This window comes from Eremomyces bilateralis, assembly GCF_010015585.1.
Source record: "Eremomyces bilateralis CBS 781.70 unplaced genomic scaffold P152scaffold_4, whole genome shotgun sequence".
NCBI classification, from domain to species: Eukaryota; Fungi; Ascomycota; class Dothideomycetes; order Eremomycetales; family Eremomycetaceae; genus Eremomyces; species Eremomyces bilateralis.
Window position 1 is genome coordinate 356,916 of NW_022985070.1, and position 25,664 is coordinate 382,579.

At 52.1% G+C, this 25,664-nt stretch overlaps 10 protein-coding genes across 10 annotated transcripts; 4 read left to right on the top strand and 6 right to left on the bottom strand.

The window, feature by feature from the left end:
* Window positions 1–220: 220 nt before the first annotated feature.
* Window positions 221–1,780, bottom strand: P152DRAFT_464768 (uncharacterized protein; the record flags this gene model as incomplete). The annotated part of the gene is made up of 3 exons (XM_033680585.1): window positions 221–369; window positions 415–1,220; window positions 1,275–1,780. 3 exons carry the CDS (start codon window positions 1,778–1,780, stop codon window positions 221–223), a joined length of 1,461 nt encoding a protein of 486 aa, XP_033536443.1.
* Window positions 1,781–4,019: 2,239 nt separating this feature from the next.
* Window positions 4,020–5,005, top strand: P152DRAFT_234160 (uncharacterized protein). The gene has a single exon (XM_033674575.1). It carries the CDS (start codon window positions 4,324–4,326, stop codon window positions 4,909–4,911), a length of 588 nt encoding a protein of 195 aa, XP_033536444.1. The 5' UTR covers window positions 4,020–4,323; the 3' UTR covers window positions 4,912–5,005.
* A 2,171-nt stretch (window positions 5,006–7,176) lies between these two features.
* P152DRAFT_471480 (uncharacterized protein) lies at window positions 7,177–7,593 on the top strand (the record flags this gene model as incomplete). The annotated part of the gene is made up of 2 exons (XM_033681068.1): window positions 7,177–7,318; window positions 7,394–7,593. 2 exons carry the CDS (start codon window positions 7,177–7,179, stop codon window positions 7,591–7,593), a joined length of 342 nt encoding a protein of 113 aa, XP_033536445.1.
* A 717-nt stretch (window positions 7,594–8,310) lies between these two features.
* Window positions 8,311–9,746, bottom strand: P152DRAFT_447114 (60S ribosomal protein L7; the record flags this gene model as incomplete). The annotated part of the gene is made up of 4 exons (XM_033677969.1): window positions 8,311–8,770; window positions 8,822–8,988; window positions 9,165–9,276; window positions 9,727–9,746. 4 exons carry the CDS (start codon window positions 9,744–9,746, stop codon window positions 8,311–8,313), a joined length of 759 nt encoding a protein of 252 aa, XP_033536446.1.
* A 527-nt stretch (window positions 9,747–10,273) lies between these two features.
* P152DRAFT_455856 (uncharacterized protein) lies at window positions 10,274–12,181 on the top strand. Its single transcript, XM_033678877.1, has 3 exons — window positions 10,274–10,815; window positions 10,899–11,504; window positions 11,563–12,181. The coding sequence occupies exons 1-3, from the start codon at window positions 10,680–10,682 to the stop codon at window positions 11,700–11,702; spliced, it is 882 nt and encodes a 293-aa protein (XP_033536447.1). The 5' UTR covers window positions 10,274–10,679; the 3' UTR covers window positions 11,703–12,181.
* P152DRAFT_392239 (uncharacterized protein) lies at window positions 12,176–15,751 on the bottom strand (the record flags this gene model as incomplete). Its single annotated transcript, XM_033676137.1, has 1 exon — window positions 12,176–15,751. The coding sequence occupies one exon, from the start codon at window positions 15,749–15,751 to the stop codon at window positions 12,176–12,178; it is 3,576 nt and encodes a 1,191-aa protein (XP_033536448.1).
* A 469-nt stretch (window positions 15,752–16,220) lies between these two features.
* P152DRAFT_455857 (uncharacterized protein) lies at window positions 16,221–17,344 on the top strand. The gene has a single exon (XM_033678878.1). It carries the CDS (start codon window positions 16,433–16,435, stop codon window positions 17,087–17,089), a length of 657 nt encoding a protein of 218 aa, XP_033536449.1. The 5' UTR covers window positions 16,221–16,432; the 3' UTR covers window positions 17,090–17,344.
* Window positions 17,181–18,473, bottom strand: P152DRAFT_233777 (uncharacterized protein). The gene has a single exon (XM_033674574.1). The coding sequence runs from the start codon at window positions 18,345–18,347 to the stop codon at window positions 17,271–17,273; it is 1,077 nt and encodes a 358-aa protein (XP_033536450.1). The 5' UTR covers window positions 18,348–18,473; the 3' UTR covers window positions 17,181–17,270.
* A 756-nt stretch (window positions 18,474–19,229) lies between these two features.
* P152DRAFT_233687 (Phosphotyrosyl phosphatase activator) lies at window positions 19,230–20,762 on the bottom strand. The gene has a single exon (XM_033674573.1). The coding sequence runs from the start codon at window positions 20,629–20,631 to the stop codon at window positions 19,417–19,419; it is 1,215 nt and encodes a 404-aa protein (XP_033536451.1). The 5' UTR covers window positions 20,632–20,762; the 3' UTR covers window positions 19,230–19,416.
* Window positions 20,763–22,163: 1,401 nt separating this feature from the next.
* On the bottom strand, window positions 22,164–24,128 carry P152DRAFT_234286 (uncharacterized protein). Its single transcript, XM_033674576.1, has 3 exons — window positions 23,257–24,128; window positions 22,682–23,198; window positions 22,164–22,343 (listed from the first exon to the last, which is right to left on the bottom strand). The coding sequence occupies exons 1-3, from the start codon at window positions 24,004–24,006 to the stop codon at window positions 22,243–22,245; spliced, it is 1,368 nt and encodes a 455-aa protein (XP_033536452.1). The 5' UTR covers window positions 24,007–24,128; the 3' UTR covers window positions 22,164–22,242.
* Window positions 24,129–25,664: the final 1,536 nt, after the last annotated feature.

The window sequence follows — 25,664 nt, forward strand, 5'->3', positions numbered from 1 at the left end:
TGGCATCATCGATCCGCAGCCAAATCGTTCCAAAGTTTAGATCGGGTCGGACGCAACGGTTGGAAGCTGCACACTAGTGGAAGTGAAGGAAACCAAATAGGGAAAAAGGTTCGTGGGGTATCAAAAGTGCAAACAATGATTGATGGTCCGTTGTAGGGAATTTATCGACGATGTGAGCCGCGGCGGCAAGTGTAGTGGCCCGTTCGAAAGATGCAGGTATCTAGCCTACCACGGTCTGCGGCACATACCCCATCATATACGGAGGCTGCTGAGTCGGCGCATATTGCTCGCGCCAATACGCTCCACTGACAGTTCCATTGCCGGTCCACACTCCATAGGCATGATGCGGATAATGCGGCGCGCCGTAGGCTTGCGGGGTATATGGAGCCGCGGACGGCGCCATCCCATACATACCCGGGGCGGGTGCAGGGGTCGACGCGAGGCGTCCTTGCGATTGAGGCGGAGGGCCCTGAGGAGGGAAGCCGAACATCGTGCGTCGAGAGTAGCCTTCCGTAGGGGTCCAGACGCCGGGTGTGCCGTAGTACTCGGGGGTGTTTGGCCCGGTGTGAGGCGCCGATATGGGGGACGAATCGGTGCGTGAGTTGGCCCATGGGTCGTACTGGGAGTACGGTGGAGGTGCGGGGTTGGAGTAGCTGGCAGGGGCTTGTTGGGACGGAGCTGGATACGTGGTCGAGTGCGGGTGCGCAGAAAGTGGTGTAAGAGTTGGATCGACGCCATCGTGATGAGAACGCGGTGTAAGTAGTCCATTGGTTTCGACGGTCAGGTGAGTTTGCTTGTTGCGAGACGAGCGGGCGACCGATTGGAACTCGTATTCCTCCCAGTGCGCCAGCCAGTTGTTGAAGCCGTTCGGTTCCGCGGGATCGCGGTGGAGGGTGTAGACCATGTCGCCGAGCCACTCGCGTTCGAGCCGATTCAAGGTTTTCACATTGATGCTGCTCACTTCGGACCAGGAACGGTTGATGAAAGTGTTGTCGTCCGCAAACTTGCTACCCAAGATCAGTGCAGTGGTCAGCATCTCAAGAACATCGCCACGGTCGTCCTGGCGGCGCTGGGGGGTGCGAGACGAGATGATTTGCATCCGGATGGACAGGTAGTGCAAGCTGAGCAAGATGGTCGCCTTCGGGAGTCGGGTCGCGGTGAGGACGGAATTCACCCATTTGCGATAGGTCGGTGCGATGAGCTGTCCGGGTCGTTGAATGCTGGATCCAATGTCAATATCGGCCAGGCAAATGGCGGATGATAAGAATGCATACATTCCCTGTGCCATTTCGGCCACAAAGTCTGTCATCATCTCCATGTCATAGTCGAGCTTTGCCGACACTCCTCCGGTGGCCTTCTCATCCTGGGCATTATGACGAGCATGATTCTGAGACTGGCCACGGTCTGCGACCTGGCGATTTCGTGATGGATCGCTGATCGCCTGTGATTGTTCGTAGGGTCGCATCGGAGGGAGTGTGGATCCATTTACTGGATCATAGTAGTGATTGACGGGTGCGAGGCCCACATGGGGATGAGGATAGGCCGGAACGTTAGGGTGATAAACCATCGGCTGATGCGCCGCTGCGGGAACTTGAGATTGATCGCAGCGAGCAGAGTAGTCGTAGCCGGCCTCCTCATGACGCCCAACGTTTGGATGGTTCGGGTAGCAGCTCTGAGGATACTGCATGACAGAGGGATTAGCAGAGTAGCTCGGTACGTACTCTGGAGGCGTCAGAGGCAGATGGCCTCGAGGCAGTGAACGAGGATAGAAAGCCGGCATGGTCGACACGGATTTGCGGAGAAAGCAAGAAACGGGTGTGGAGGCACACGCTGCGAAAAGAATATCAGTACCGAGAATTTTGAATTGGAGTATTGGCCGAAGAAAGCCATTGTTATGACGTACCGGTCCTTTGCTTTCCACCAACAAGGAGGGAGGGAGCGAAAGCTCGAAAGCGAACAACGAAAACTCTTTTAGGTAAGGCTCTTCATGCAATGTCCAATGTCGGATGTTTGTTCAATAGTGGTAGGATGAATTGAAGGAAAGAAAAGGTAGGTGAGACAGTCGACGACCGGTGTTTTACCGGTAAACGGTTGATTCCCAGCGTCGGGTCGATTAAGACGACATTTGTGTTGATGAAAATATTGCTCGATTCGGTCGCACGACTCAAGATGCCGCGTTGAGGATGATGTCGAAGTGTCGAGACGGTAGAGGAATATGGCTGGTGGTTGGTTGTGCGGTTCAAAGTGCGAGGGCAACTCGAACGAAGATATTGAGGTAATACCACAGTCGGACGACGCTAAATCAATAGGTCGTCAATAGACCCAAGAATCCTCTCGATGGTTCAAGTGAGGAATCAAGTCGGTTGAGTATGTTCGAGAACTGATGTGAGGCGACTTGGAGGATATGCCAAAGGGATATGCCGTGACCAACTCTTCCCGAAAGAATGCCAGAGGGAAAACCGCCGAAGAATGATGATATCCCAAGGAAGACTTTTGTTCGAAGAGCGATGCGAGGGGAATGAAATGCAATGGGGTTTCGTGTAGAAAAGTCGTCAGGTTCGTGTCGTCGGAGTCCGCTCTAGGAATGCCACAGAGCTCCAGGCAATCGCACACAAACTGGACCTTGCGACCACTCTTGTGGGAGGTTTCAGACTTGCACCGGACAGTAGCGGATACAAGAATAGCAGCCACGTAGGATTTCAGTAAAGAGTGGAAGGAGGAGCGAGGTAGGCGGCGATGATGACGGAAAGGAGGGAGAAGGGGAGTCTGTCTGTGTGAGAGAGAACAGAGAGCCAGGAGTGGACTATGGTGTGTGTGTGTGTGTGTGTGTGTGGGTGTGTGTGTGGACTGTGGGCTGTGGACTGTGCGGAGGGAGAGGAAAAACCGGCAGGCTGAGTTTGCACCTTTTTTCAGCAACCAGAGCGGGCGGCGGATTGGAACGGGATCGGGGGCCACGGAGCGCCTGTTCGTCAGTGGTCAGACTGCGCTAAACACTAGTCACTTTAGGGTGGTTCTGCCCGTCCAGGTGTCCACGGATCTCCCATAGGAAGGATCGTGCCGCAAGGGAAGAATTGGCCGGTTGCGTGGGCTGTTGGTGTCTTGGTGATGGTGAGTCGTGGTTGTGTGACTGTGTCAGGCCTAAGTGAATACGGGAATGAGAGGTGGAGGGGGTGAAAAGGAGCTGAAGATTGATCGAATGGGGCAAGATGGAAAAATTCAAAGAAAAAGCGATGAAGTGAAATTTGGTTGGAGTGAAAAAGATGGATGGGCGAATTGAATAATGAGCACTCATGAGTCCTTTGCCGGCTTATTCGACCATTTCCGCATTCAGTCCTTCAGTAATTCCATTGAATAATCCACCCGCGATTCAACATAATAATAGTATTAGCCCGTGTCTCCAGAAGCGGAGCGGATGGGGGCAATAATGGGCATGAGGGCATCAAAGGCCTGGGTTAAGGCTCGCAAGTTGCAGCAGCACACACAGGCGCACGCATCACACACACCAAACAACATGAACACACCACTGGGCCACTCATCCGACCGCCGACGCCCGCACGGTACAACTGACAAGTGACAACCCTAACACCCCATCGAGCATCCACACAACCAGTGACCAGCCAAACCGTATGATGGGCATGCACCAGCCAAATTTGGACCCTGTGCAAATTGCTAAGAGTAAAGGCCTCCTGAAGTCCTGATGGACCACTGAAGTGCATCCGGATGAATCCCTTTCATCAATCATCATTCATGATCCTGTTCACATAATCTTATCCCAATCAAACAAACACACCACCCGGAAGCTTTGAAAAGGCCTTCTGGTCTTCCATTCCCTGTCGGTTGTCAGACAAAGCCAACTGATCCAACTACAACCCTACTCCGTACTGTGCCTCACGGAAAATCCTGTTAACAAAAATAACTAATAAGAAGTAAAAGCAATCGGCAAGCACATGCGAGGACAGGGTCTTGGTTGCCAAACGGCTGTAATTAACTTGGTAAAATTGCACGTTTCTCCGTATCCCGGGGGAGTTGCCTTATTGCCTACGCTCTCCCCTGCATTTCACCTGAAATGCCAGGTAACATTCAACTCGTATCCGGCCTAGCTCGAGTCCCAATGGAGGAATGACCGTGCTCCCTCCCCTCCTGATTGGTCCATGATCATCATATTGTCACCGATGGATCCAGTCTGCACCTCTGACAAAGCCGCCATCGGACTCCCATCCTCGCATCCTACTTGCATCCCCCCTCCCTCATTTCTCGGCGGTTCTGTGGTGGCAGCAGGTCTGGCAAGCAGCGAAACTCAAATGGCTTGATTCCCAAATCAAAATGCAAGTGCGAACCGCGACGAGGAGGGAAAAAAGCCACCGTTCTCATCACCTGCCCAATGATACCGGACAATACGAACTTGCCCGTGCGAGACCCCCTCCGCATTCCTCCGTGGGTCGGTTCCGGCGAGGAAATTCATCTGCCTACAGCCTACAGGAGAGTCAGTATTGTCGATGTGTGGAGAGTCGGGAGATATCCCATTCGCTCGATTGGACGCAGTGGATTTATGCACTGGTGACTGGTGAAAGTGGCATGGGGTTTGCCAGGTTGCCGACTCTATCACGTTCTTTAGCCACTGTCGATGATCCAGAATATTCGACGGATAATAATGAAAGCTCGAATCAAAGGTCGATGCACCAGGAGATGATTACGACTCACTCACTCTACAGGGCGGTGATCGTGGTCCTTCATAGCAGGGCGGTGGAGCCAAGTTTAACATATTTGATGGGACAGGCAGATGTCAATCCATGGACCATGATCGATGGACACCATACGCGTTGCCTAGCCCATCCTCCTGAAATTTCGACCGTCGTCTGGAATATTTGCCTGCAGCCTACAGTTCAAGGATCTTTTGTCAATATTCTGTGACGGGAATCAAGTCGACTCAGACGGAGTAGGTAATACTGCAGGTTCGAGGACTGTCGTCATACATTCGATGGCTTTTTTCTCCTGCACTTCTCACAGCCAGATCTTTCCTGGTCGGTGGCGATGGGATCTCCCTACCCCCCTCCGTCAGACCTTGATGATATGTATCAGGTTTCGGTACGGAATAATACATGTTTCGCCATCTAAACGTGCGCAAGTCAGGCGGCCCAAATGGATTCATCAAACGACTTAGGGCACCGAGCAGCGATTTCAGCTTCCAGATTCATATTGGGCTCGCAGGCGCCATATACAAAAATGGTCACACGTTTTGGCCGCACAGGGGCATCGCGTGGAGGGTTATTGCACCTATATTATCTCCACTATTGAGCATCTGTCCCCGCGTCCTCCGCATTTCTGTGGAGGGTTGTTCATGTGTCGAAGGCGTGGGAATTCCGATCGACTTCAATATCGGGGGGCCCTTAATATGATTTGAGCCGCGGAACGGATTGAGGGATCATGGGATGTAATGGCATATTAGCATTTGGCATACCTTTCACAATCTCTGACTCCGATTTTCGACAAGAGTAACTAATATGGTCCTTCGTCGTCCAGACGAGATGCAACATAACCGGCACCCAACAGCCGTCTCATCCACCTCGTGCCCAACCATGTCCACGTCAGGAACCGTCGTCTGTACTCACAGCAGATGGGCAGCGCGACCGACATGGTCCACGCAAAAACCCTTCATCCGGTTGCAGCGTTAGTTTCGTTCAAGTTTGTCGCCGACCGTTGCAGCTCATCGTATCATGGGGCCGGATCGCCTCCCGCCAATGCAAGACACTTCGACACCATCTCCAATTACCCACGCCATGGTTTGCCCCGAGGTAAAGGGTTCACGCTTCACTGCAACTTGTTCGTCCATGCAGCGCAGCTATCTCGTTTTCGGCGGCGGATGCGTGGGTGCGACCATCGTGGTCATTGGTCTGTTGGGTCGGCTACCACCGGGCGGGAGGGGGACTTCATTCTAGTTTTTGTATAACGCGTTTTCTAGGCTCGCCCACGCGGGTGGCGCCAACCGCGGCTTTTGCAAATGGATGTCACCATTTCCAAGGAGCCTATATCGGAGAAAACGAAGTAGGGTTCGGCAGACGCAAACTTTGGGTTCAGACTCTTCAGAGTCTCTGGATTTGAATCTCCTTCGGGTTAGGGGTTGGGCTTCAATGGCTTCAGGCTTGCGGGTTCGCCCGTGAGCAGGTGCCAGTAACCGAGTAGGTACATCACGGCAATTAGCAGCCCGGCAAGTGTTGAATCGACTACAAAGGTCAAAGCACGTATAAACTAGTAGAGGTACGTACTTGGACTTAGCTCTAATGAATCATGATGGACCTGATGTCAGAATCTACGCCAGCGTGCGATCCAGGCCGTTCTCTGATCATCATTGTGACTTGATGTCGTCCATCCGGACACTCGCAGAGTCGCAGTTCGTCTGACTGATCGTGATCATGCTCCGCGCCACGCATGCTCCTCCTCGTTTACGGACAGTACCGCCGAGAGGCGTCAAGTGTCATCATCCTCAACACGAACTGCGAGACCGATTTAGAACGTCCCATGCCAGGCAGCTGCTAAACGAGGAGCCCAGCTACTGGAGCTAGATCCATCGGTTGGTTGGTTGGGTGTGTAAGAACTATCGTTAGCTGTCTTATTAGGCAGCTCGAAATATCTCTGCAGTCAGATTGTCTGCCGCGAATTGGGCAGCGATACCCTATGCCGCCTATATTGTTTCTAGGAGCGATTATCAAATCTGAGGGAATGTTTTTTGGATCATGGCTGGTTCTTGCAGAACAACAACAGAACCTTCAGTTGAGTTCGAATGTTCAGTTGTGCTCATGAATTTTGGTGGGTATGATGTAAGGCTCCATGGCCATAAGGCTTATGAATATATCAGATTGGGAGGCTGGCCAGGCTCCATCAGATGTCTATCCGATGATTCATAATATTTCGAACCATATCTTCAGGGTCGAAAACTCCGAATCACCAATTACCGCATTTCAGATTTGCCGAAAGACTACTTTCAGATAGGCATGATAGGTCAATACAATACTCTGGTTCTGTAGGCTGGGGTACACCAAGAGCGAACTGTCATCAATTTCACCTACTGCCATATATTCCGAGTCAATCCCGTTGTTTTACGAAAAAGTTCGGAGATATCTCTTGCCAATTATTTCTTGATGCAAGGACAGCTATAGAAGTAAATCAATCTAGATAAACATGAAGGAACTGCTCTCCCAGAGATACAATGGCGATCAAATCACCGAGGAGATGCTCGAAGAGGCCTCGAAGCTGTTCTCCGAGAACTACGGGATGTGGAGCGAGCACGCGCCACGGCTGATGGGGAAGTCCATGAAGGCGGGTAAGTCGAAGCATATAAAACACGGCCATCCGAATCGGATGCCCTGTGCGCCAGCGAACCAACTGACCATGGTAGGTCGACCCGTTCGACTCAGTAGCGAGCGACAGCGACAGGAGTGTATCCCCAACCACAACTCATCATACGCACGAGACACTGTCAACGGTCAACCGGCCGGGCACGCCTTCGCCTGTCGGTGGACGGTGGGAGGAATGACGGTGTGCTGGATCACCCAGCTGGTGGTCCATGGGTGCGGGAATCGAGGGAATGGCCCTTGAGAGAGCTGATAGACGGGCATGAATTCGTCCTTGTCATGAAAGCGAGACATCGTGCGAGGGGCGAAGCGTCATATAACCACTCGGGGTAACATGGTAGAGCAGTGAAAGGTTAGCGATGTCGAGGATCGGGATTCGGGGCGTATGACTTCAGGGCGTCCAAACTCTCAACCGATACCTTCTTTTCGCCTTACATTACTATTAGGAGATTGGAAATACCGTCTGATACCCCTTATAGAGGTAACTCGGTAATTACGAGTCGGCTTTCACGTCGGATGGAGGACGTCGAAAGTGAGGGACGGTCCATTTCTTGCGCACTAGGTCGCCCAAACCCTAAAACGAAAAGTAGGGAAAGAGTTCCGTTTAGTTCGGATCACGTCTTCCACGACAACCACAAGTGTGGTTAGTTGTAGCCTGTGGGATGGGTGGCTGGAGTGGATGACAGATAGGTCTCATTGATTCGATTTTGGATGGTGGGTTAGCCTGTGTTTACCGAGCGTCACAGTGAGTTCACACTCAACGAGATAGTGGATCTTGATCAGGCCGCTGTTGAGATAGGTACAGAGGCACATAGCGTGATTTTGGACTTTTCATTGAGCCATTAAACCTAACACCATATAAAGATGTTCCATTTTCCCGGCCAAAGGGACACGCCTATGCTCCAGAGCTTCCCATGATATCGTTGCAAGGAAGTCACATCCGTACCGTCACTTCACACGCCTAGTTCATCTGCCTGATCAGGGCGTTGATGTGCTCCTCCCGGTTACCCAAGTCACCACCCTCAATGAAGTGCTTGAATTTCCTGGTGCGGAACCCTCCGGTAGGGTTGGAGAGCTTGAACGGCCAGAGGAAGTTGGAGGCCTGCTTGAAGTTGGGGCCGACGGTGTAGATCTCGTGGATCAGATCCTCCATGCACACAATGCCGTACTTGCCGACGTGCTCCTCGATGAGGGCGTTGTCGGTGAGCGGGATGCGCTGCTTGTTGATCTTGCCATATCCGCGCTTGTAGATCAGCTCACGGACGGACTTGAGGTTGGGGTAGCCGTAGGCGACGAAGGGCTCGACGATCTTCAACATCTCAAGAGTGGCCTTGGTGAGACGGACGAAGATGCCGTTGTTGATCTGGAGGAGACGGAGGAGTTGGAGGGTCTTTCGCTTCTTGGGGTCAATCTTGTTGATACTGGATGCAGGTTAGATGGTGTTCAATAAGCGAAGATTGATGATGACATACCCCTTGATACGAACGACGAAGACGAGCTTGTGCTCTTCAGGGACATAGTAGGAGCCCTCTTGCTTTGCAAGACGGGAGAGTCTGATCTTCTCCCGCTCTGCGTCCCGGTATTCCTTGATGTATGACTCGGCACGCTTGAAGATGGTCTTGCGCTTCTCCTTGTTGGCCTAGAGATCGGTTGTCAGCCAACCGCTCATTGATTCGCATGAAGAAAATGTAGAGGCAAAATAAGATCAGTCCCGAAAGATGGTTAACAAAGCGACAACATCGACCGTAGTCTAGTCGCAGATTGCGTATTTATCATCACCAAAGTGCATGGTTAAAACAGAGAATAAGAACTTACATCACGCTTCTTCTGCAACTCGGCGGCACGAGTTTCGCGCTCCTTCTCCTGGCTCTTGCGCTTCTTCAGGAGAGTCTCAGGCACCAGAATCTGGTCCTTGGTAGGGACGGACCTGTTACCCGATGAAATGTCAGAAATGGTTGCGTTTTACCAAATATGAGAGCTCTTAGAAGAGAAGTGCAGCGATGCGGCATTCTCAACTGGAGGATAGACTCGACAGAACGACTTTAGTCGATGAGGGATGGAGTTGTCGTTCTAGCTGTTACGCCAGGGACTATGTTCTCTCATCCTGGCCTCAAACGACAAAACCTCGAATTTTCATTCGAGAACTTTGCTAGCAGTGCGGAAGCACGTAGCAGACAAATTTAAGAGAGAAGAAGACCTTCAACCCCAAAACCTCGCTCCGAGACATCCATTAGCAATCGAGTGACTGCCGATGGCGCTCATTGCAAGACGTGATCGAGCTGGGACTGCGAGGCAGTCATCCAGCGAGTAATAGCCGCGAACCATTCTGCATTCTTTCTTCGGGCATCAGTAGATCTAGGATATAGGTGGTACATACGTCGTCTTCTGAGGAGCCATCTTGTCGGTATGGAAGGGAACTCCGGGTTGTGGAATGAAGAAGCTGGAGATGTGCGGTGGAAGATTTGGCGAAGAAAATAGAGATTTTGTGGTGCGTGGGAGCTTGGACCACTACCGAAATGTGAGTGTTGATGCCCCAGGCCACAACCCTTTTTAATTTAAACTTGATGCCTCAGGCTATAAATTTGACTAACTCAAACTCTTGTCACGTGCCAATCAACCTTAAATACTTATCACTGTTGATGAAATCAACACACGTCTGATGCTATTCAGTGAAGAGGGCTATACAGCTAGTCCTTCATATCTATAATGCAGTCCTTCATATGTAGTAATAAATCAAATCATTCGGGTTACCCATAGCGTGCCACAGCGGTTTCATTGGTGTATGAAAGAATGACAAGTCCGCAAGACAGTGAACCCGAAAATAGCACGGGCTGTTGCTACGCGGACCATTGCCCCAACGCCCACATCTCACTCAGCAGGGGGCTCGCCCGAGAACTAACCCTAAACAAGTTGGCTCGTTGTCGAAGACGATGCCGGATGCCCAAGTTTTGCCTCCTTGTCCCAACATCACTATTGATGCCCCCATACCGTCCAATTTTTCCATTTCATCTCACGTTCGACCCCTTTACTCTCGCTCAGAGCCTTATATTCGACTATTCATTCGTTGGGAACACCCTCACTCGCTCGGGTGTGCGACCATCACCGTGAAGTCTTGACAGGTTCGCTTCCACGTACTTCTTCATTCAGGCGGACTCGACTCGTTCCATCACCCTTGGAGTCGACGATAATACGCATCCGAATCCGAACCCGACCCTTTTGGAATCTATTCTCAGAGACATCGACGACGTTACTTTGGGGAAAACAGGGGCGCGTATCGACAGATACTTGAGACACGGTGGTTTGGGACAGTGACGACATCAAAACCTCAAAATGAGGACAACACAACTTCTTGTGGCCCTGGTGTCGGTGTCATCAATAGCGTCGGCATGGCCGTGGCCAAACAAAGCGATCGAGGCGCATGTCAAGAGGGGGGTGGAGAATCTAATATACGGGAGACAAGATGAGAGTATGTTCCATTACTATTATCGGACGAGATGAAAATCTCTTTGAATTCCTTGAAACATCTCACTGACATCCATCTCCTCTTAGGCACCTCACAAACCCGGTCGGCCTCAGATGCCCAAGAAACAACATCGCCATCGGCATCTGGATCCGCAGCGGCCTCGAAATCCGCCCCGGACTCCAAGACTGCCTCAATTACTAGCTCCCCATCCGGCAGCTCTCGCCCATCCGGCTCTGCCAGCGATAGCGGGAGCGCCAGCAAAACTGATTCAGACGCCAGCCAAACCACCGAATACGACCCCCGTCTGCCAGCCGGCGGCATCGAAATGGTGAAGCCTGGACGCTTCGACGGGCAGCAATACTACAAAATCGGCGAATACGTGACCTTCAAGTGGAACTACACGTCGCTCTCGGCCACCCCGACCGCCATCGATGTGCTGGCGTCGTGTTCGCTGAACCAGGCGACCTACACGCTGACGTCCAATATGACCACGGGGCCCACCGGCGAGGTGGTCTGGGACACGAAGCAGTATGAGAACACGGGGACGCAGGAGCTGATCACCGAGAAGTACACTCTGATCATCTACGATGCGGCGAGTGCGATTACCGCGATCCCGAAACCCGGGTATTTGGGACTGTTCAGCTCTTTCACCTTTGGGATGTATCAAAAGCAGGATTACAAAGACTTGGATGGTAAGTCGTTTCGCTTCGGTTGACAATCGGGTGTCCGCTGACGTTTCTATCTGCACAGAGTTCCAATGCGCAACCTGCTTGAATTCCGGTGCGCTCACGGCCATGGAACGACAAACTCTTACCACGATGCTTACGGTGGCGTTCGTCACCATGTTGTCGTTCACCTTCTTCGCTACCGGCCGTTTCGGCATCTTCTAAGTGGTTGGATGAGATGGTAAGGAGGTGGAAGGGATCATCCTGCGTTGGACCCTCACTTTTGCATTCGGGGCGTCATTTGGTGCGTTTCATTTACGGGAAAGTAGCGCCATCTTATGAACATTTCATTGTGCATATTATATCACGCTCATTACACGACCACAAGACAGGCAGGAAAGCGATCAGGGTTATGGGCTAGTCATTCGCGGCGTTGGAGCCGTTCTTTCATTGCGAGCACTGGTTGTGGAGAGTCTGGTCTGCGAAATTTATTGAGTTTGCTGTCGAGCACTGGAGCGATAATAATCTATGCCAAGGTCGCCTTTGAGGGTGGCCTTGGTAGGAGATAGTTAATGCCATAATTCTTCTTGATATCATTCAGTCGTATGTCTTATGCGTCGTGAGGTTGCTTGTCGGCCTCTCATTGAAAAAGGTTACAAGGACGTCGGTCGAACCTGAACCTGATCTCCTACGAACTACTACCTCCACTCCTCCTTCAACACCCATTTCCCTCTACCCCCCCTCGCTCCCCGTTCCAACGTCGCAATCTCCCGCAACAACTCCTTAAACTCCGCCGTCTTCTCCTCCGTCCGACAAAACCGATTAAAGTGATCCACCAACATCTGACTATACGCCGCCCCGCCATGCGCCTTCAAAAACCCCTGAATCATCCCCAGCAGATCCGTCCCGCCCGGCTGTTCACTCCCCCCTCGCGACCCCCCCTCGCCCCCTCCGCTCCGATTTCCCACCGGCGTCGACGTCCCCGACCGACTCACATTATGCAACGCCAGCAGCGCCGCCCCGCTCATCGGCGCCTGCCCTCTCCCCCGTCCACGCATCCCCACGCCCGTCCGCGGCACGGGCACCGGGCTGCGCGTCTGCGCGCGCTCTTCCGGCCGGCCTGCGGTGCCGAACTGTCCCGTCCAAGTGACAGTGCCGGGCGTCACGGTGCGGGCCACCTCGCCGGCACGCTGGAGCTGGACGGCGGCGGAGGCGGCGATGCGCTTGGCTTCGGCGGCGATGATATGGGGGTCCGGGGCGACTTTGCGGGAGCGGTAAGGGGTGTTTGAGGCGAGGACGGCGTCGTGGGAGACGGTGGAGTGGAGATGAGATCGGGGGAAAAGAGCAGTCATGAGAGGGTCTGCTTGGGCTGTAGAGGGTTCTTCGGGCTTGGCTCCTAGGGTGGTTGGGGTGGGTTCTTCGGTTTGGAAATCTTCTTGATGAGCTATGCCTTTGACGTTGGCGAGGTCGTCGGTTGTTGTCGCCGTGGTGGTAGCTTTCCCGGACTCGAACTCTGTTGGTGGAGTAGGCATCCCAGCTCCAGTCTGCTTCGGATCACTAGAACGCAGCTTGACTTCGCTTCCTCGGAAGAGAGAGCTCGTCTCGGTCTGACTCTCATCCTCACCGCCAAGGGTGAATAGGTCGTGCAAATCGCTGAAATGGAACGTTCGTTGTTGCTTCGGGTCTTTTAGGATCTTATTTGTCAGAAACTGCTTGAAGATCTGACGGTGGTAGATTTTCTCTTCGATGGTCCCAGCGGTCATGAGTCGGTATATTTCAACCTCTCGTTTCTGACCGAGGCGCCATGCTCGTTCTCGGGCTTGAACATCCGTCGAAGGATTCCAGTCGGGGTCATAAATGATCACGCGATCGGCTCCCACAAGGTTTACCCCTAACCCACCGACTTTCGTCGTGAGCAGGAATACATGCAAGTCAGGGTCGCGATTAAATTCATCCACGAGGGACTGGCGGTCCTTGATGGATGTATTACCGTCCATACGCACGTATCGAAGACCTTCCATCTTCTTCATGAACTTCTCAAGAATATCGAGCATGATGCGGTGCTGCGCGAAGAGCAATGTTTTGTGACCGTTCCGTCGCCAGATATCGACAAGAGATTTGACCACTTGCATCTTGCCTGACTTCGAACCAATGCCATAGTTGTAGTCCGATTTGATAGAAAGCCGCTTGTGGTCCACAAGGTCTGGGTGATTGCAGATCTTCCTCAAGATATCGATGCCGTAGAGCGACTGGCGTCTGCCAGCCAAGATTGACTTCATCTCTTCCGAACCGAGGAACTCCTCGTATGCGTTCCTTTGCAGCATCGTGAGTTTGCAGAAGAGCACGCGTTCAGTCTTCTTCGGAAGGTCTGCGGCAACATCAATTTTGAACCGTTGCAGAAGATACGGACTAATGGTCTCCTTCAAGGTTTCAGCGCATCTAATCGCCGTCTCGACTTGCAGGTTCGACGCATTCGCGTAACCTCCCTGCTTGATCGGAAACTCGAACTGATTTCTGAAGTTTACCAATGTGCCCAAGCGCATTGGGAAGACAAAGTCGAACAACGACCATAGCTCCGTGAGGTTGTTCTGCATGGGTGTGCCGGACAAAATGATTCGGTTCGGAGTAACCAGTTCTTTGCAGAAAATCGTAATCTGTGCGTTTGGGTTTCGGATTTTATGACCTTCGTCAAGAACGGCGTATTCCCAGTCCACAGGTATAAGAAGCCCGGCATACGTCTGCAACCCTGAATATGTCGTGACAAGCACGTGGCCCTCTTTTACCACTCGATCAACGATCTTCTTAGCGGCTTTTTGAGGTCCAGTGAGACGTCTGTTTGACGAAAAAGGCTGTCGCTCAAGGTCATCCTCAAGCTCCCGCTCCCTTTTGACATCCATCATTCCACTTCCGGAGGTGTGCAAGATAGACACACGGAACGGTGGCCACCAGCGATGGAACTCATTGACCCACTGCTTCATCACGGTAGCTGGCGTGACTACCACGATTGGCTTCGTCAATTTCTTCGAATAATGAAGACCAGCTAGAAACGATATGGTTTGGATCGTTTTCCCCAGGCCCATCTCGTCCCCGACGATACCGCCAACCTGTTGGGAATAGAGCTCCCAAAGCCATTGCACTCCAGTCTTCTGGTAGTCGAATAATGATGGGTAGATATCTCCGGGAATACGGAACCCGCCATCGAATCGGGCATCGGCACGAGTGGGATGCGGTTGGTACCATTCTTCCATGTCTGTGCTGTCTTCCATTGCTGTGTCTGCTTCGGCCGCTCCAGCACGAGCTTTCCGCCTTGCCGCGCTCCGCCTCTTAACCCAACTACTCAATCGAGATTGGTATAGGCTCTCGTTACCATCATCAAGGCCCGCTAGATCCCCTTCCTCTTCCTCAACATCTTGTTTAGCTTTTAACGATTGTGCTGTCGACTTTCGAATTCGCTTAGGAGCGGGAGTATCCAGAACAAAGTCTTCATCTTCGCCATCAACTTCCTCCTCACTCTCCTCAGACTCTCCAAGAGTAGCCAGACCCTTATCATCCATCCCCGGCGAATACTCGTCTTCCGACACCTCGACTTCATCCGTAAACGACGCGGATTCGTCTCCGATAGCTTCGCGGTGCGTTTGGACTCTCCGCCTTTTCGAAGGACGTTCTGGCGTATCCAAGGCCGAGCTGGCTTCGCTGGTCTCGTCTTCGAAAAAACCTGGACGCATAAGATGCTGATGTGATACAGGCCCGTCGGTATCCACCGCAGCCTTCTCCTTCTCCAAATCAGCCTGCTCTACCTCTGCATCCAACATGACGTCCTGCAAGTTGGAAGACATTCGAGGGACTTGCGCCATTTTCGAAAAAGGAGTGATCTTCCCCGTACGTATGAGAAAATCTCGCCGACTCTCATTGGAGAGCGGCAGTTGTGTGTCCCCTTCAGTCCCGCCATATTGTTCCTTGTGCCTCTCTTCGATTCGCTGAGCTATCTGTTCTAGCTCTTCGTCAAGACTCTTGAGCTGCTCCTCAAGCTGAGTAATATCTACGCGGGCTTTGGCTCTGGCGGAGGCGCCAATCGGCAGGCTGAGGCGTTGTCGTAGTAGCTTCAATTGAGACTCGCACCGTCGGCGGTTGGTCTCGGTTTTCTCGATTCGCTTATTATCGCGTTCATCCGATTGCTTGGTGAGAATCTCATCGGCTTGTCTCCCTATGTCGCGCACCAGATCATCTTGGTTGCGAGCTGCAGCAAGGAATCCTAGTTGTTCCTCGTCATTCATTTCAGGCTCCTTAGGCGCAGTGTGTGCCTCTGAATCCTCTGCCATGACACTTTCTGCCCGGGTATCCGTCGCTCTCTCATAAGCATTATCGCTCGGGGCTCCTTGGGGACCTTCCATGCTTCCGCTGCTTGTTCTGACCGAGTAGATATTCCTCGACACCAGAGGGCAAAGTGGCGGAAGTACGAAGGCGAATTGAAAAGTCCCGTACGCCTGGAGACTTAAATACCCTGGTGTAGTAAAATAGCGAAGGACATGTGAATGAACGGGTATAAAGCGATTCACTTCCACTTCGCCTCAATGATCGCGCTCCTCAAACGGCAAAGGTGCGAGATTGTCGCGAAGTCACAAGACGATGCGTCATAAGCAACAGTGCAATTGCAGGATATGAATTTAAGGCAATGAGGCGTAAATTTGACAATCACCAACCCGTGCACGTGATTAGGCTGAAAGTGTGAGGGCGATATGATTGGTCAACTGCCAAAATTTCTAGACATCGCGATATTGAGGGACTTGAATCAACGAGATTCGCAGCGTCCTACGTCTATTTCCTCGCGCCTGAAGACGGACCCGTAAGGCTTGTCTCATAAAATGCCAACTAGAACGCTTTCCCGACCGTAGCCCATTCCTACCACCTCAAGACGCAGGGTTTGATTACCTCCAAGTCCCCTCCGCTCATCCAGCATGGCTACTAAAGACACCACCACCACCACCGAGCAAGAGCTCGCTCAGCTCCGGCAACAACAATTTGAATCCGTCAAATCCGGGCTCGCGAAGGCGCTCATCATCGTATGCCCGGTCCTTCTCCTCGCCCCGCCTCGAAAACTCAACGTGTTCACACTTGGCCTTTCGTCAGTATGGTCCGCCAGCTTGGACCATCAGATTCAGGAGTACACGGGTCGGTCGATGTTCCAGCATCTCGCGCCAATAGTGTTTAGTACACAGGCCTCGGACGGCTTGCCGACGGAAAAAGCTCGAGAGATTCAGAGGTTGCTGAGAGAGCAGAGAGAGAGCGGCCGTACGAACAAAGCGGAGCAGGACAGGTTGCAGGCTACGGCGTCCAGAGGTGCCGTGGCTATGCCGGCAACGCTGGTACGCTCTGAGACCGGGAGCCAGTTGGAGGAACCGCAGCAGCCAGATAAACGGAGCGTACTGCAAAAGATGTGGATGGGAGACGAAAAGGAGGGCTGGAAGGAGAGAAGACTACAGGAGGAGAGGGAGAAACTGGCTGAAGGAAAAGGCTATTGGGATATGATGATCGAGCAGATTTGGGAAGTTTGGAGCTGGGAGAAACAAGATGAAAAGAATACTCCTGCAGATGATGGGAGCAAGGAACTTTGAGAGAAACGATGATTTGATACCTAGCAGGGCGCATCGGTCATTAGGGGGGATATATGGGAATAAACCTGGGCACTGTTACGAGCGGGGCAACTGTACCATACGTACGAAACATTGTATAACAGTCTCTTTAGATACATATCTGCCAGACTCCTTGAAACCAACCAATTCAGGGGAAGATGTCTCATGGATTCCACATGAGACCAACTTCCGTCTCCTCTCGGGAGACCGCTTGAAACATCATAATGGATATTTGACCTGCAAGGTTTTCCGTCCCGCCACGGCCTTTTTCAAGGACCATTCCTGGCGGTGCTGGTCTACTCCAGCTCGACTTCCACAACCAGAAAAGTCCGCCCCATTGGCTAGGCGCGTGACGGCCCCAAACTCCCACCAACCCCCAGGGCGTAAGGCGTCCCTCCCAATTCCAAACAACAGGCTGGGCTTCGTACCTCTTTATGAGATGAAAGTACCCAGTATTTGTGTTCAGTGACCCAAATAACTGGAAGGCTCCAACTACATCATAGCCATTCGACCTCAGGGTCATGTCGTGGCGGTGGTTGGGAGGAGATGAGCTTGTTGAAAACTTAATTCCTTGCATTGGCCCATCAAATGTCATATCCCATGGGGTGTCTTGGGCGTTACAGCAGGAATAATATCCAACCCAGTCATCTTCCATGAACTGCTTTGTAGCCATTGTTTTCAGATGTGAGACCGCAAATCGATATGACGCCTCAAAGGAACCGAAACAATCCGAGAGCAGGGCACTTTTATCATTTTCTGGATCAGCATAGATCTGCGCGAGAGGGATCGTGTCGATAGATGGCGGAAGGATCAGATTCGAGGGTAGTTGGCTGTGCTCAGGTGAGAGTCCCGCAGAAGTGGCATCCACATACCCGGCGCGCGAGAGTCTGGACTGGAGCATTCTGAAAAGTTTGATAAGGAGTAGTGACGTCCACTGAGCGGCCATGGAATATGCCAAGACATGCATTGACTCTGGAAAGGGAGTTTCTGTACCCCAAATTCCATTGCAGGCGGTAATGCTCTTATAGAGCCTCTTCCACCCCTCTTGGAGGAGAAGCAACTGACCGTCGGCTTCTGTTTCTGCATCAACGCGTAACTCAACTGGCTCTATTGGATGGCTCAGTAGGCGAAGGGTCAACAAATATCTTGAGACAATCCAATCAGTCGTGGATCCGCCGAATGGAATTCCTAAGATTGCATTATCAATCTTAGAAAACTCAACGTAGGTGGAACATCCCATCAATCCCCAGATAGGGGTCAAGGGAAGGTCCCGAAGTATCGGGTCTGTTCGAATTGTTAGTTTAAGATTTCCCGATAAGATCACGGAACTTCAAGCCATCGATGGCTAACTGTGTCTTGTATCAAAGTTCGAGGCATCATACGATGACATTGGAAACAATTTGGCCGCGTCGTCAGATACTCATCGAACATCCAGCTCTTTCCGAACCATTAGAGTATGATAAAGCGCTTGACTCCAACATAAATCTAGCATCAAAGCAAGTTACTCAAAGAAATACAAGAGTACCACTCACGATTAAGGAGAGAAAGCCTCAACAAAGGCCCAACCTGATGGACATCTATTTTCCTTTCAGGAGGACTTCGCTTCAAGGAAGGAAGTCTCCGACCCGCAAACAGTTGATCTCGAGAGTGATCAATTGCCGTCAGTTGCGCTAGGGGTTTGAGAGCGCTTAATGAGAGAGCATCGGGTTTTCCGAGATAGTTCAAAAATTGAGAGCATTCCTCTGGGCTGTATGACGAAAGTCTGAGTTTGATATAACTGTGGAAGAAGAATTTCGTGTTTAAAACTTCGCGAAAGTAGCTACATGTCGCGATGAGGCTGTAGATCGTATGGAAGTCGGAGAACAGCGCAATGTGGGTAAGAATCTCGGCAGGAATTCCTCCTATTGATGAACTGGAAATAGATAACTGCTCCATGATGAATGGCTACAATAATTTTTTGTTATGGGTGGATTTGAAGGTAAGGCGAGGGTGTCGAAACCGATTTAAAGGTTAGGTTTTGGTGTTGGGAGGCGACGCAGGTGAGACGCTGTCGACTCACCCCGCCGCTCCTCCCCAATCCCTACTCCCTAATACCATGGGCAGTCTTTTGCCGCATTCCAAATGACCCAGATATTTTCATACCTATAGTTAAAGGTGCTGTGAAGTCAATTTGGAGTCTCTAAGGAACGAATGAACGCACAGCTGCAACATCCCAGCCTTTCCAGGCAGTATTGAACATGTTTCCATTCTTTCTCCCTGATATAACCAGCCTGCTTTTCTCCTGGAGCATAGCACAATAGTGATTCCAGTCAATCAAATGGTATGCGTCTCAACTGAGCTCCAGCCTGCTTCCTCGCCTCCTGCATCGCACCAACGCTGCCAGGCACTTTGATCCCACAGCAATCGCCCCACGAGTTCTCTCCCTGTTCATGCGTATGCTCATGATCGTGATGATGCTCCGCACTGCCGGAACCCCCTTCACTCTCTGCAGGCGTCATTCCCTCCACAGCCGGGATCAACGAGCCAAACAAGAAATGCTGCATCACGGGCAGCTTCCCAAGGACTTCACGGACGAACATCTTCCTCATGCCACCTTCGATCTTCTCCCAGCTCTTTGCCGCTGAAATGTCGTCCAGCATAGGCGAATGCCACCGTAGCCCTTCGACATTCTTCGTGCTATTCACGAAAGCGATCTGGTCCAGATAGAGGTAGTCCTTCGCACACTCTTCAAGTACAAGCTGCTGGTGAACCGACTTGGGCCTGATGTAGCTGTGCCCGATGAGCTGCGAGGCGCCGAAGAGGAACGGGAGGAACTGGTAATCGTCAAGTCCCCAGACGCCATGAGAGCCTGCGGGTTCGAGATAATAAGACAGCTGGATGATTCGAACGACGTTGAGGTACTGAGGGAAGATTCGGAGCGCTAGCTGCTGCAAGGTTTCCTTGTCGGATGGTACTACGCCGAGCTTGCTGAGGCACAGCAACCAGAGCCAAAAATTCAGTTCATGGCCAGAACCGTAGTCGATTCGTTCCGCGCTGCCGAAAGAGTGCAGCAGGTACGTTGAGACCTCCGGGATTGCAGCGGAGGGGAGGCCAGGGATAGATTCATGAAGAGGACTGAGAGACGATGATAGAGCAGAGCAGAATACGGGGAAAGCAGGGTTTCCGAATCTTGAGCCTGCTGTATCGACTGGAGGGTTCGACTTGACCAATTCGTGGACAGAATCTAGCACCTGTAATATCGATGACAAAGCTGGTGAGAGACTTTCTGCTTTTAGAGCAGAGATAGGTACGCCTCGAACGGCATCTGAGGTAGTAAACACGAAGCCAGTGAGGAGGGTATATGTCGGAGATGCCTGGAATTTGCCATGATCGTCTGGAGATAATATTCGTCGGATGGGGATGATGTATGCGTGATCTGACGCTACAGGCTCTGGCTCTGGGAAATGTGGTGTTGATGGAGGTGGACTTGTAGCTCGATCTGATGGATGAGACCGTGGTACCAATTTAGGTAGGGCGTTGGCCATGATCTTAAAATGATTACTGTTTGACTTATTTTTCTCTCTTTGGCTGCAGACATGGGAAATGATTAGGGTGTGTATTTGGAGTTGTGATCAAAGGAGGATTGAGATGCTGGTGGTGGTGAGATAATCGTAACTTTATGTGACAACGAATGTGGTTGAATTCCTTGAAAGCGTCAGCAAGCTGACTCCATTCCTACATCACATAATTGCGTTCAATGCATAGCAATTTTCCCTCAACCATGATTTTATACAGCATATCCCAAGCGATATGGAATAAAATTGCTACTTGTAGGAAACCCTACCTTTCAAACGAAAAATGAAAAGCCCCATTGGATGACTTCCCTTGAAGAACAATTTGGGACAAAGCAAGACATCACTAACATGCTCACGAGTGGACTGGAAGATGTGAAAAGGTGATGATATCCTGTTATTGACTCCATTCGGCTAATTACACTGCGGTAGGTAAGAACAAACGTCAGACCTGCGCTCGTTCCAAGGCCGGGTATCATAAAATCCAAGATGAAGAAACACGCTTGATATATGTCGTCAATCCGTATTATGTATCGTAGCCCCCGCTCTCCCTCGTGGCTGCTCCTGTTCATAACTGCATATGCTTCAAATCCGCTCGAAATGTAGGCAAGATCCCAAACACTGGGCGGAAATACCTAAAACATCTCCATCTCCGTCCCCTCCTTGGCCGTGGCAAATACCTCGCTCGCCTTCTCTTTCTCTGTTTCTTCCTCTTCGTCTTCCACCTCTTCCCCCTCCTCTTCCTCCCCATCAACACTATCAAGCCCACTAAACCGGCTCGTATGCCTCCTCGCCTCCTCCTCCATCCGATCCCGCTTCTCCTTATCCATCATCCGCTCCCGCTGCTTCTCGTGGTCATCCCACGCCGTATCTCGCCTACCGTGTTCCCAGTGACCGGATTCCGCGGTAGGATCGGTCGCTGAACCAGAGGCAGAGACAAGACGCCCCACAAAGCCTCGCAACGACATCACTTCCGCTCGCAGCTCTCGTACCTCTGCCTCTAGGTTCTTTCGCACCAACCGCTCGTACTTCAACACTTCGTACAGCGGCGTCAGATGAGCAGCAATGTCTGGACTTTGCGGTAAAATCCCCGTCGGATTCGCATAGCGTGCGCTAGGACCATATGCGGCATACGAAGGGGTTATTGATCCGGCGTCAGAATATTCATGAGGCGGCCCGTATGCAGGAGAGAACAGCGGGAAAGCTTCCGCCGCACCAGACGGTGGGCCATGTCGCGTAGGAGGGCGGACGTCAATATAATCATCCGCTATTCGCATCCCATTTTGCGGAGCATACGCAACAGTTGGCGACAGGCCAGAACCATATCCAACACCAAATCCAGGGCCCATTCCGGTACCTGCGCTGCTACTCGATGGCGGGGTATGCGGCCGTACAGGTCGCTCGTCTGCATCGCCGGGCATGGTTGAAGTGCCGAGAAATGGTCGAGTTTGATTGCGGCTGCGTCGGCGCGATTTTGGAGCATCGGATAGCAAGACAGTGGGGTATCCACTCGCTTTCTTGTCTCTGAGACGCTGGAGCGATTGTTCGAAACCGCGCATATCTCGCTCCAGGTGCTCCAGGCGCTCAGTGAGGCTGCTGGGCGAAGAAGGGTCCGAGTCGGATCCACGACGAGCAAGCTCGTCTACTTCCAAAGCAAGGAGACCAGGTTGGCGTTCGGAGTGATGCTGAGCGCGAGGTGTACTAGCAGAATGGTCTCGGTCCGCTGCATGCTCTTGAGAAGGGTCGAAGCCGAACGCCTCCAGGGTGTCATCTCCCATTTTCGTATCGCTCCTCCGACGTTCTTCTCTCTCTTTTGAAATTCGCTCGCGACCATGCAGCAGGTCCGAACCATGCCGTACGCTAGTACCCTCCGCGCCCATAGAGACGATCTCCGCTCGATTCGGCATCGCCTCTGTCCCAGCATGCGAGACACTGGCTTTCTTCCGCTGCGCACTTGGCACCGGCGACCCGCTTCGGGTACCTAGATAGCTTGCGCGCCAATAGCGAATCTCCGCACTTCGACGCCGCGAGTCGGCTTGATTATTACCACGGTCAGCGAGGTCGCGAAGCGCACCGGCGCTGCGTGACCGACGGTTTGGATTTGCTTTTTGAGAAGATCCGTTATTCAACCCCGTCGTCGTCAACGCAAGGCCGATCTGTGCAGCATCAGACGCTCCGCCCCGCGGTTGAGTTATATTGGGGGAGTCGAGGAAAGGATTATGGCTAGGATCATCGGAAACTGGGAGAATGACGCTTGGAAGAGTTGCTCGGCGTTTATGCGTTGGAGACAACGATGAAGCATCAATGCCGGGACGGACCTGACGTTGCCGAGTAGGACTACTAGTCTGAGGGGCATTGACGTTCATCGGGAAGGGGAGATGTGCTCGGATAGGAGTTTGCGTGCCGGGATCTTCGGAAATGTTTTCGGAAAATCGGCGGATAGGGACGGAGTGGTTGCGCTGATGGGGCGTTGGCGACTGATCGTTGTCACCTTCGCCGTTACCACGAGTTGCTATGCCCTCAGGAATCATTCCCGGATCCTTTCCACTGTCAGCGCGTTCTTCGCATCAGTGAGCCTCACAATACAGGTATACATACACTACGGTGATATTCATGCCTCGGTGGAGATGGTTTAGCCGCCGGTGACTCTCCTTGAGCGGCGTCTACTCTACTCCTTTTACTCGTAAACATCCGCCTGAAGACCGATTTAATCGTCCCGCTTCTTCGCTGCTTCTTTTTCGTCGGGGTGGCTGTATTGCCATTGCTGCTCATAGGAGTATTGCGCAGCGGAATTGGCGTAGCAAAAGGGGGTGAGGCTCCTGGCGAGGTGGGCCGTTTCATGGTGCTTCTCCGGTTCATCAGATCTTCGGACGAAAATTTATGCCTCAAGACCTGCGGAGAGACGCTCCCACGCTCGTTGGGAACGGCACTTGGCTCAACAGCTCCGTCAGCTGACCCAGTCGATCTCGCTAGACCTTGACGATCTGGCTGTTCCCACGTGTCCTTGGTCGGAGTCATCGAAGACTTGATCGCCTCAGCCGGGGTGGACGGCCGTCTTGACGTCGTTCTTGTCGATGTCATTTCCCCCTGCGCCAAATCTGGCGTTCCACCGCATTGTATATAGCTACCACGCTCCTCCTGTGGAGTTGCCACCGTGTTACCAAAAAACGCCCCTGTACTCTCGGCCATGGGTATCGGCGCCGATATCTTGAGCTCGCCACGGCGAATGGCTGCTATCCTCGAGGTCGTCCGATCGCGGTCGAGGGACAGAGAGAAATGGGACGTACGACGCTCGGCCGGGGATAGGTCGACTGGGTTGGATTTAAGGGGAGATGGTGGTACGGCCATTGTCGGGGAGGAGAAGAAATTGGGGTGCTGCGTTGATGTGCGGAGGTATGCATGCGCGACAGGCACGAAACTCAAAAGAGAACAACGCCGTGGAGTGACCTCTTGGACATGTGCTCGGGAGGGATCTGAGCCGTGAATGGGGTGGTCGTTCAAGTTATCTTGAGCGAAGGACGAAAAATGAGATTATTGCAGGCATGCAGGTACGCCGGACACGGTCGACCGGGCTTAAATCGGGGGTCTTGAAATCAGATATCAAAGTGTTGTTTGATACTCAAAGGAATGTAAGAGACGAGAATGAACGTTGCATGAAAGGTAGCAGCATCAGAAAGTATCTCATGGGAACAGCCACCATCATGATTGTAAAAGCAACGCAAGCAATAGAACGCAAATGAGCCGCCCCGGGGAGAAGGAGACAAACGAGTCGCTAGGAAAGAAATGCTAGACCAGAGTCCAGATAAACCGAAAGAGGGGCGCTGGAAGCGGTTATGTACCTGCTTTGGGTCTTTGGTCCAAGTCAGACGGCGACTCCGTCTGTACAGGTGTACAGAGGTGGAGAGATGCATGAGCAAGCCACCTTGCTGGGCAGGTTGGAGGAGGGGAGCGTGGGGTAGCGACTAGCGCTATGATGAGTATGCAAGAAATAGAGCCTATTTCCGGTCATAATTGTGTCCCGCTTCTAGTTTTGGGGCGGCATGAGCCGGTAGATCCATTGACGACTTGGCCAGCCCCTTATCTGAGTTGTGAATGGCCTGGTCAGCTCAGGTCTCAAGGACGCCAGCTATGAAGTGCCTATGGCTGTACCCTAAGTTCCTCACAGGAGTTCCTGACTTGTCCTGCAGGCGGAGGATGCAGCCAGGCATGATGGCATGATGGCAGAGAATTGAGGGAAGCCAATGGAGGGCTGCATTGAGCTGGCCCTGATCATCCATGGTGCTTAACTCCTCAAGCCACAATGGGCAAAGCGAGACGCAGTGTAATTGTCATTATTGAGGTGGTTTCGAAGAACAGGTGGATGTTGTAAGGATTAATGCGCCTGGATTAAGGATGGATCCTCCAGGAGTCTAGCATTCGGCAGAACAGCGTCAAAAAAGACGTTTAATAGAGTTTTACGTGCAGCAATCAGCGGAGACTTGCAGCCGCACTTCCAATCAAGCCGGTCCACTTGATATGCAAAGCCCTTGCTAATATTGTTTCAGTTATTCAGTATCTCTAGTCCGTCTTGTAAATCAAACTTATTGCTTGGAATCTTGGGTGAGGGCAAACGGGATTCATTCCGTTCGTCGTGAACTCGTGACCAAATAACCATGCTTGTCGGATAGGGATTGTACATTAGGGTACGAGCTCGATTGCATGCGCGTCTTTTTTCTAAACCAACTTAACGATGGGATTATGCCATCCGGGCGCATGCCCGAATACTCGTGGCCCTATCTCATTCTCGGTGGAGCATGAGGGAAGACGAAGGGAGTGGACTGTGGAGACTAGAGAGAGGTTTCAACTTTTCAAGGTTGGTAGGAATCAGGGGTAGCGGGTGGTCTGGCCACCTCCACGAACTATCGAGCCACAATCTACCAATATTGAATCCAGCATCCGACATGGAGACTCAGAGCCTTCGTAATTGGTTTATGGAGTCGACGAGACAGGATCGGTGCAAATCTTTA